Source organism: Bos grunniens, chromosome 7 (assembly GCF_055505025.1).
Source record: "Bos grunniens cultivar Pamir isolate PY7600 chromosome 7, Bosgru_T2T1.0, whole genome shotgun sequence".
NCBI lineage: Eukaryota > Metazoa > Chordata > Mammalia > Artiodactyla > Bovidae > Bos > Bos grunniens.
The window spans coordinates 49,524,834-49,535,306 of record NC_141171.1 but is presented as its reverse complement, the minus strand read 5'-3'; the positions used below and the strand labels follow the sequence as shown (position 1 = coordinate 49,535,306).

General features: G+C 38.6%; 1 protein-coding gene across 50 annotated transcripts in view; it reads left to right on the top strand.

Moving 5' to 3' along the window:
- The first annotated feature begins 9 nt into the window (after positions 1-9).
- BRD8 (bromodomain containing 8) overlaps positions 10-10,473 on the top strand; it is a 30,191-nt gene continuing 19,727 nt past the window's right edge. For 14 of the 50 annotated variants that reach the window (XR_015167454.1, XR_015167453.1, XR_015167462.1 and 11 more), the window contains exons 1-10: positions 10-37; positions 1,216-1,312; positions 5,277-5,346; positions 7,218-7,267; positions 7,498-7,620; positions 7,736-7,816; positions 8,255-8,319; positions 8,960-9,096; positions 9,634-9,852; positions 10,247-10,391. Coding sequence is in view for 37 of the 50 variants with exons in the window: in XM_086411769.1 (XP_086267895.1) it covers positions 19-37; positions 1,216-1,312; positions 5,277-5,346; positions 7,218-7,267; positions 7,498-7,620; positions 7,736-7,816; positions 8,255-8,319; positions 8,960-9,096; positions 9,634-9,852; positions 10,247-10,391 (1,006 nt within the window). In the remaining 13 variants the exon portion in view is untranslated. Of the gene's footprint in view, positions 390-981; positions 1,127-1,215; positions 1,313-5,276; positions 5,347-7,217; positions 7,268-7,497; positions 7,621-7,735; positions 7,817-8,254; positions 8,320-8,959; positions 9,097-9,633; positions 9,853-10,246; positions 10,392-10,473 lie in introns of all 50 variants that reach the window. The other 36 variants (XR_015167456.1, XR_015167455.1, XM_086411780.1 and 33 more) reach the window with 10 other exon arrangements.

The following is a 10,473-nucleotide window of genomic DNA, read 5'->3' as shown; positions in this document are numbered from 1 at the left end:
GGAGACGTCGGGGCCAAGATGGCGACGGGAACGGGCAGTAAGTATTTACCTTGCTTTTGCGTGGAAGGTGTTTGTAGAACCAAGGCCAGGCAACAGATTTGTCACACTCTCAGGGAGTAGAAGCAGTGATTTACCTGAGAGCCCAGAGCCGTCAGAGACTTGGGCTTGGGCGGCGCTGTTAAGGCCAGCGGTTGGGGGTTGAAGGCCCAGAAGCGTGAAGTCTTGTATTTCAGTAAGGCTGCGGAGTTTGTTTTTAGAATTTTTATTGGCTGCGCTGGGTCTTCGTCGCTTCCCGTGGACTGTTCTTTAGTTGCCACGATGAGTGCTCCTCTGTAGTTGTGGTGTGCAAGGCCACGGAGCTTTGCGAAAAGCAGCCCAGGAGAATTCTTGTATGTTTGTCAGCTTTGCGGGGTGAGAGGGAAAAAAGGTGCTTTAGAGGCTCCGGCGTGCGGACAGAGATACTGTGAACCATATGGAGTGCCCGGGGTCCCAAACTGTCATTTTCTGGCGAACATTTGTGAGGCCTGTACTCACAGAGAAATGGGGCATGTTAATCATGAGCTTTTTCTGCCACTAGGGAAAAAATGCATTTCGTGTATCTCAGCCATTTTGCCCTGTTTCAGGGACTGAGAAGGTCTCTTAGGCCTAACAGCTTGAGGGAAACGGGTGTAACAGAGAGAAGTAAACAAGTTTATGCTAAGAAGGAGGCGGGGCAGTAGCGGGGGTTGGCCGCTCGGAATCCTGGGAAATAAGGCCTGGGTGCACATTGGAATAAAGCATTCTTTTTTTTTTTTTTTTTTTGCCAGAACAGGGCGGGGAGGTTGGTGGTAGGCAGGATCATGGAACCCATGTCCCCGCTAGTGAAAAGGCACAGACTTAACCACTGGGGAAGTTCCTGGAATAAAGTATTCTTAAAACTGGGTTTTTTGGAAGAACTGCCCTAAATTAACTTGACTTTTTTTTTTTTTTTAAATATGGTAGAGTAACCATGGCATTTAAAGAAAAATGTTTTGCCAGATAATCAAGTGCAGTTCTCATGCAATGAATAGGCACCATCCTAGTGGTGGTGTTTACTAGAGAGGTGAAAATCAAGATTTGGTGATAGTGGCTCACTTTGTCCTTACAGGTTAGGACATTTTTGTATTAAACTTTTAATCCTCCCTTTGGGGCTTAGAGTTAGTGCCTCAGTGGTTGTCTCTAAATCTTTCCTTTCAGAACATAAGCTGCTGAGTACTGGCCCTACAGAGCCATGGTCCATCCGAGAAAAGCTGTGTTTAGCGTCTTCTGTCATGAGGAGTGGCGATCAAAATTGGTAAGGTATCTAGGATGTCTGCTTCCTTGGGTATTAGAAACCGTTGTTTTTTGTTTTTTGTTTTTTTTTCCTTCATGTAAATACAGGTGGATTCCAGTAGTTAACCTTTAAGCAGTATTTGTTTAACAGCCTTCTTGAGATGCAATTCACATGTCATAAAATTATATTCACAGAATTCCCAGTATATTCACAGAATTTAATTTATTAAAATTATTAAAACTTATTAATATAATTTTATTTATTAAATTCATAGAATTTAATATATATCTGTAATAGGACCAGTGCTAGAGTCTAATTTTACATTTTAAATACACTTGAAAAGAAACCTCTTACCCCTTAAGCAATCACTCTACAAATCTCTTTACCTCTCTAATATTTCCTCCTCCCTCACCACTCATCTACTTTCTGTCTCTCTATAGCTTATTCTGATCATTTCATATAGATGGAATCATATACTTTGTGGTACTCTGGGGCTGGCTTCTTTCACTTAGCATAATGCTTTCAGGGTTCATGCTGGAGTATGTATCAGTACTTTATTCTTTGTTTTGAGGAAATTGTAGTTCCTTGTTTACAAAATGGGTTTACTACATTTTGTTCATTTGTTGATGAACATTTGGGTTATTTTTACTTTTCTGAATATTATAATTAATGCTGCTGTGAACATTTGTGTACAAGCTTTTGTGCAGGCATGTTTTCATTTTTCTTGAAAGAGTGGAATTGCTGGATCATAGTTCAGTTCAGTTGCTCAGTCGTGTCTGACTCTGTGACCCCATGGGCTGCAGCACACCAGACTTCCCTGTCCATTACAAGTTCCCAGAGTTTACTCAAACTCATGTCCATTGAGTTGGTGATGCCATCCAACCATCTCATCTGTTGTCCCCTTCTCCTCCCGCCTTCAGTCTTTCCCAGCATCATGTCTTTTAAGTACCAGAAAGTAGGACTGTGTGTGTTTTCCAGTCTTTTTTTCTACCAGGACATACTCTCATTTTTAACATTTGTTCCCCCCACCCCCCCCTCTTTTTTTCTCTTAGTATCTAAAGATACCTTTTAATTGTCTTAAGTGTTCAAATTACTTAATAAATTTGCATTTGTAGGGTTTATCTCTACTACTTTAACCATTCAAATGAGTTTATGAAAGCACCATTACTGATCACATGTAACACTTCTACAATTCTATATATTTTTCAAATAACTTTTCAAAGAGGAAACCAGAATACTCTAGGTAGCAGCTATTCTTGAGCTGGTAAACCCTGACAAAACAAAGCATGGTAATTTGACGAATCTCAGATTGAACTTAAATATAACTTAAATATAAACTGAACTCATTTTTATACAAAATATTAATATCAAGTAAACTGGATTGAAATAGAACTCAATATGTATATTTTATTACATTTTTCTTTAAAAAATATAAGAACACTTAAGTAAAAGTTTGAAATTTTAAATTGTATTTATGTTTTGAGGAGGTTCTTAAGACATAAAGTTCAAAATTCAAAATGGTACACATCTGTATCTTATCTCCCAGGATTAGCAGTTCCTTGTGTGTTTCTCTGCCATTAAATTTTATACTTGAACAAATAAATATTTTCTTTTTTCCTCTCCTTTAAAAAAAAAAATCCTGTATTTTTGGCTGCGCTGGGTCTTAGTTGCTGTGCATGGGCTTTCTCTAGTTGCTGAGAGCGGAGGCTGCTCTTCCTTGCAGTGTGCATTATGGTGACTTATTTTGTTGCAGAGTCTGGGCTCTGAAGGCAGGGCCTTCGTTGCCCCATGACATGTGGAATCTTTGCACAGTGGGAACTGACCCTGTGTCCCCTGGATTGGCAAACAGATTCTTAACCATTGGACCACCTTTTCTCTCTTCTTTAAACACAAGTGGCCCTGAATAGGAAATGGCAACCCTCTCCAGTATTCTTGCCTGGAAAATTAAATGGATGGAGGAGCCTAATGAGCTACAGTCCATGGAGTTGGACATGACTGAGCACTCATGCATTCACGCAATGTATAGTATGTAATTTTTACTGCTGTGTAAAGCAAATAAAGATCTTTCTCAAAATGAACACAACTGGTTACATGCTATGCACATTTTACTTTACTTTGGCACTGCTGCCTTTTTTTTCCCCTTCAACTTAGTATTGTACCTTATAGATCATTGTATATCTTCATATGAATATCTAGCTCTTTTTTAAACAGCTGCATGATACTGTTTTATGGATATACCATAATTTATTTAACTAGAACTCTGTTGATGGACATATGCTAATAGAAATATAGCGTTGTATAGTTATATGTGGATTTGTATCTTAGACAAACTGAAAGTGGAATTATGGATTCAAAGAACATATAAGTTAAAAAAATTTGTTAAGCATTTCAGTTGCCCTACTCAGAGATTTGTTTCAGTTTATACTCCCATTGGTGATATGTCATACCTATTTTTCTATGCCTTGGCTCATAGAATGTGTTGTTACGTATTTTTGATCATTGACAGTATAAGATCAAAACTTTGAAACAGTTCTCATATCTTTCACTTGCATCTGTCCTATGATGAGTGAAGTTAAATGTCTTCTGTTAAAAAGACACCTGTATTTGCTTTTCTGTAAACTATTCCCATTTTTCTACCTATTAGTCTTTCTCTTTAATTTTAGTGGTGGGGTGGGGAGGGTGAAGGTGGCTCCTTATATATTAGGGAGATTAGCCATTTATCTACATCTTGGGGTACATTTTTAAAAAACTAGTGTGCTATTTGGCTTTACTTGATGTAGTATTTTTACATTAAGGGTCTTAAAATACAGTTTATTTATTAAAAATTTTCTCTTATAGCTCCTGGATTTTGTGACTTAATTAGAAAGTTCTTCCCTAGTCCAGGGTTATAAAATACTTGTCCTTTTTTTTCCCTAGTACTTTTGTGTACATTTTAAAAAATATTTAAATCTTGATTTGGAGGCTTTTTTTGATTTAAAGAAAGTTTGTTATGGATCAGACTTTATTTTTTGCTGATAGTTGTCTACATAACAATGTTAAAGTGAATTTTTTTATAAACTAACTCTGTGAAACCATTATCCCAACACAGAATTTAAAAGTCTTCTTTTTAAAGTTGTGAAATATTTCAACCTCATAGAGAAGTAGGCAGAATAATATAGAGTGCCCGTGTATCTGGTACCTGGATTTAACAAATCCTAATGTTTTGTCGTGTTTCCTTCAGATCTTTTTAAAGAAATAGACAAAGTTGAAGCCCCTTCACACTCTTGCTTCAAGCCATTTCAGTCTGTTTTCATTTTTGCCTTTTCTTCCTTTTTCTTTATATCTCTTAGCTTTTTAAAAGGTCGTATAAGTGCATCATAGCAGAAAATCATGTCTTTTTTTTTCAGTAAATATTGTTATGAATATGTTCTGTATCACCACATTTATTTCATAGTTATTTTTATGGGTGTAATATTTTCTTGAGAAGTACCATAAGTTAAATGTGCTGTTACAGTCATTTAGAAAAAACCTAACTGTTCATCAGTCTGATCAGCACACTTGTGGTTATTGTGGGGAGGATGTCCATGCCTTCTTCCTGGTGCTTCTTTTGTGAAATTATTTTCTTATATTATGTTCTTAAGAACTGTATTAGTAGATCAAAAGATAACTTTTGGGAGTCTGGAATATTGCTTCTCAAAAGACAGATATTTTCTAAAAGAACCAAAGAAAAAATTTCCCAAATGAACAGAAATGATACCTTAGTGTAGGTCCTAATACCTTCACTTCACTCAGGAAATACATCATGTAGGGAAACTGTTTATCAGTGATACTTGCCCTCCAAAATGACTTTTCAGTAGCTGTGTCCTTTGCCATAGTCATGTATTCCAGAATGTTTCCCAGTAGCAGTTTTTTCCCCAGATTTTGTACTCTAAACCTTGACCTGTGGATATATACCTTCTCTCTCTTTTTTTTCAATTTAGTGTGTGATGCTTTTCTCATTTTGTAGGGTATCAGTTAGCAGAGCAATCAAGCCCTTTGCAGAACCTGGCCGCCCTCCAGACTGGTTCTCTCAAAAAGTAAGTTCCCAAGTACATGTTCTTTTAGAGCACTTTTTGAGATGTAAAGTGGGTTCCCTTCCAGGTCCTGCCACCCCCCCTCCTTTTCTACCCCCCCCCCTTTTTTTTGTCTTTAAGTATCTTGCTCATTTGGGCTTCCCTGGTTGCTCTGTGGTAAAGAATCCGCCTGCCAATGTAGGAGATATGGGTTGGGCCCCCGGTCGGGAAGAGCCCCTGGAAAAGGAAATGGCAGCCCTCTCCAGTATTCTTGCCTGGGAAATCCCATGGACAGAGGAGCCTGGACGGCTATAGTTCATCAGGTCGCAAAAGAGTTTGACACAACCTGGTAACTAAATGACAACATCTTGCTTATTTATTTGTTCTTATGTTTGTTTCTTTTTTAAACTTTATTGAAGTATAGTTGATTTACAATGTGTTAATTTCTCCCCTCCACACCCTCCCCCTGATAACCACAAGTCTGTTCTCTGTATCTGGAAATCTGTTTCTGTTTCATACATACATTCATTTGTATTGTAGTTTAGATTCTACATATAAATGATATCATATGGTATTTGTCTTTCTCTTTCTGACTTACTTTGCTTAGTATGATCTCTGATTCTATCCTTGTTGCTGCAAATGGCATTATTTCATTCTTTTTTATGATTGAGGAATAATTCCATTATGTGCATACACACACACACTTCATTTTCTTTATCCATGCATCTGTTGATGGACATTAAGGTTGTTTTCATGTCTTGACTGTTGTAAATAGTGCCGCTATAAACATAGAGGTGCATATATATTTTCAAATTGTAGTTTTGTCCATATATATGCCCCAGAGTAGGATTACTGGATCATATGATAGTTCTATTTTTTATATTTTGTGGAACCTCTATACTGTTTTCTATATTTACATTTCCAACAATAGTGTTAAAGGGTTCTCTTTTCTCCATGCCCTCTCTAACATTTATTATTTGTAAAGTTTTTAGTGATGGTCTTTCTGACCACTGTGACCAGGTCCTGCCCTTTTAAATCACAAGGCTTTTATACCATGAACAGTAGTTGAGAATACTTTTCCTTTTTCTCAGTATTTGCCAATCCATCCATGTACGCTCACACTATTACAAACTGTTCTTTTCAGTGTAGCATAGAGTGAAAAGCGCCGTCTTGTACATTAGGTAGATCTGAGTTTAATATGATTTTACTTAAAACTTTGAACCATGATCCTCAGTTTTTCTGATTTGTAGAATAGAGATAAAAGTTGATTCAAGCTTGTTTCAAAGATTTTGTTGAGATAATACCTAGAAAACATTTAGCACTGCTGCCGTTGCTGCTAAGTCACTTCAGTCGTGTCCGACTCTGTGTGACCTCATAGACGGGAGCCCACCAGGCTCCACTGTCCCTGGGATTCTCCAGGCAAGAACACTGGAGTGGGTTGCCATTTCCTTCTCCAATGCATGAAAGTGAAAAGTAAAAGTGAAGTCACTCAGTCGTACCCGACTCTTAGCGACCCCACGGACTGCAGCCTACCAGGCTCCTCTGTCCATGGGATTTTCCAGGCAAGAGTACTGGAGTGGGTTGCCATTGTGTGCCATGTATATAGTAACTACTCAGTAGATATTAGATACAAATATTGGCTCGTGGCTTGTCTTTCCCCAAATACACAAATTCCATGCCAGAATTTATATTATGTATTATACAAATACATATTTGTATTCTGTATTATGGTATTGATTATTTTTAACTGATTTGATTGCAAAGTAATTTGTCCTCCTAGAAGCTACTCATACCTTAAATATAGCTCTCCTGTCTAAACCTTAGTGTAACATGCTGAAATTTTAAAGGTTGTCCGGTTTTAGGCTTGGTCATCATTTTTTCACTTTTTTCCACAGCACTGTGCTTCCCAGTACTCAGAGCTTCTAGAGACCACTGAGACCCCAAAGTGAGTACAGAGCCAGGCATTTGAACCAAATCTCTTTAGTGGAGAATATTTACTATAGAAGTCTGCTTTTTTTTTAAAGAAATTATTTATATTATGGTATGATAAAATTGTAAAAATATAGTAGTAATAATATTTGGTTAGGTGGTGGAGAAGCCTCAAAGAAAGCAAGTGGGGGTAGAAATAATGTTCTTATTCAAGTCTGTGTGTTTGTTTTTTTTAATTTTCCGTAGACGGAAACGGGGTGAAAAGGGAGAAGTGGTAGAAACCGTTGAAGATGTCATTGTTCGGAAACTGACTGCTGAGCGAGTTGAGGAACTAAAGAAAGTGATAAAAGAAACCCAGGAAAAATATAGGTACTTATCAGAGAGAATGCAAAATGGTTGGGAGAGACAAATGGGGCTAACTTACTCTAGTCAGAAATATTTGAATAGATTAAAAAACCTAGTCTACCCACCTCTCATCCTACAGACGACTGAAAAGAGATGCAGAACTAATTCAAGCTGGGCACATGGACAGCAGACTGGATGAACTTTGCAATGACATTGCGATGTGGGTTATATTATTTTTCCATCTATACTTCTCTTTTTTGCCCTCTTTACTCCTTAAGTAATCTGGCTTATTTCCTACATCTGCCACCCCTTTAGACTTGGGAGATTTTTGGAAAGGCACAGCTGCAGAGTGGCCTGGAAGCTGGGAGGGGGTGGTGAGTCTTAGAAGGTAATGTGATAGAACATTTCACTGTGAGAATATAACTTAGTTCTAACTTAAAAGTGGCTCTAGTTTGCCGGGTAAAGAACTGGTAGGTAGGTAGTATACTCAAACTTCCCTATTTTGCTGATAAAGTTTGTGGGTTTTTTTTTTTTTTTCCTTTAGGCTTTTCCTCTAAAAAGAGCTAGCCTGGCAAAAAAAAACATTTCCTTGTGAGGGCACTATGAATTGTGGAGGAGCTAGAGTCAGCTAGGATCTAACCCTTAATTTTCTCTTTAGGAAAAAGAAACTGGAAGAAGAGGAGGCTGAAGTAAAGAGGAAGGCTACAGATGCAGCATATCAGGGTAAGGTGAACCTAATGACTAGCAGTTGACTGTACAGTGCGGCATGTTGATGGCAGTCGAAAAATATTTGTTAACACGGAATCCACTGATTGCAATTTACTTGCACACTTCCCTCTGTCATCTTCTCTTTCATCAGAATAAAAGTGTCCGTTTGTGTCCAGGAAGAAGCTCTTAGAAAGTGAGCTCTATTCACAACTCACTAGACCTTTTGACTTTTAAGTACAAAAGCCTGATAATAACCTACTGAACATAAACAAGGTTTTAGAAGTCAGATTCTGTAAAAAGCTTGAGAATAGCTCAGTCACTGGATAAGGGGAGGAACTTAAGCATTTATAACTCTAGGAATGCATGCTGTGAACGAATAAGGTCTTTCCTTGTTTAAGCAGAATCTCAAGTTGTTGTAGGGGATACTGAGGGATGTTTAAACTACTTTCCTACTCTAGGAACCTTTGGGGTATACGAATTTGCTCATAGGAAAAATTAGGCTAAAAACTTGGAAAGAAAGCTTTCTAATCTAGATTCTTAACATTGCTTTAATAATACAACATCTCTATTTGTGTTTTGTTGTATAATAGCAGAGTAGAGTCTAGTTTTATTTTTTTAATCTTGAAGACAGAAATCATTCTTTTTTATGTTCTAGCCCGTCAAGCAGTAAAAACACCCCCTCGGAGGCTACCTACTGTGATGGTCCGCTCTCCTATAGATTCTGCCTCCCCTGGAGGTGATTATCCACTTGGGGACTTGTCTGCAACCACTATGGAAGAGGCCGCCTCTGGGGTGAGTATATTACCATCCACAGGAATTGATCAGCAAGGGGCAATAAGCCAGCTGAGAGCTGAGTAATGAGGAAACCACTTTTGGCTTAGAGACAGTTTCCTCTCTTGGTCTGAATGCTGAAGACTCATCATGTTCTGTGCTTTAGGATAAGAATGGACCTAAAAACATTGAGCCTTTTGAACCATTTTTAGAAATAGGTAAAAGACTAAGTTAAGGAGTTACTTGTAAGTGTACTGGTCTTATGAAATTCTTGCTGAAATATAGGATGACTTCTCTGTAAATACAGTATTGGTAGTGGGTAAGGAGTTTATAAAAGGCAAGTTGGGTGGAAAGATTGAGTCATTTTGGGTTTGAGTGGGTGGAAGAGAAAAATTTGCGGGGGAGGAAGATGTGATTAAGAGCAAGAGGGGTTGAGGGTTTCTGGGCAGTTCCACTCAGGACTAATAAAGTAATAGTTAGATACACTAACCCATCCAGATTAGTAAGGAACCTTCCTGAGTTTGAGAAGTCAGATAAAGGTTCTCTGTTGTCTCTTAGGTAACCCCTGGGACTTTGCCGAGTACCCCAGTCACCTCGTTTCCTGGAATTCCTGACACCCTTCCTCCAGGCTCTGCACCCTTAGAAGCCCCCATGACCCCAGTAACAGATGATTCACCCCAGAAAAAGATGCTTGGACAGAAAGCAACTCCACCCCCTTCCCCTCTGCTGTCAGAGCTCTTGAAGAAGGGCAGCCTCCTGCCTACTAGCCCCAGACTGGTATGGAGACTTCTGTGGGTGTTTGAGAGCTGTGGTGATTTACTAATTTGGAAGGGAGTGCCCGGGACCTAAAATATAACCTAAAATATACATGGAAAAAAAAGTTCAAAAGAGGAAGAGATCTCCTAGTTAAATGTTAATTTAAAAACAAAACAAGTAGTTGATAGTATCCTTGGGTCCTGAGGTAACTGAAACCATAATTATTTTGGTTCTCTTCTCCAGAGAACTCTTGTTCATAAGATTTGAAAATAGAGTTTCCCCTGGGTCTGCAATTATTTTCTTTGGATATTAACTTTTAGTTTCATGAAGTTTGGCCAACTGCTGGAGCTTTTTTTGGGAAGTGGTAATAAAGGAAAGCTTGAGTGTAGCCTTCGCCTCTGTTCTTCCCTGGTAGGTCAATGAGAGTGAAATGGCTGTGGCTTCTGGCCACCTGAACAGTACAGGTGTCCTCTTGGAGGTAGGCGGGGTCCTTCCCATGATACATGGTGGGGAGATGCAGCAAACACCCAGCACTGTTGCAGCCTCCCCTGCTGCCTCAGGTAAGTCACTACTTTTCCGTTATCTACTTTGTATTAGAAATGTTGAACATGGCATTGATTGCCCTTGGTTTCTAGCCTTTGT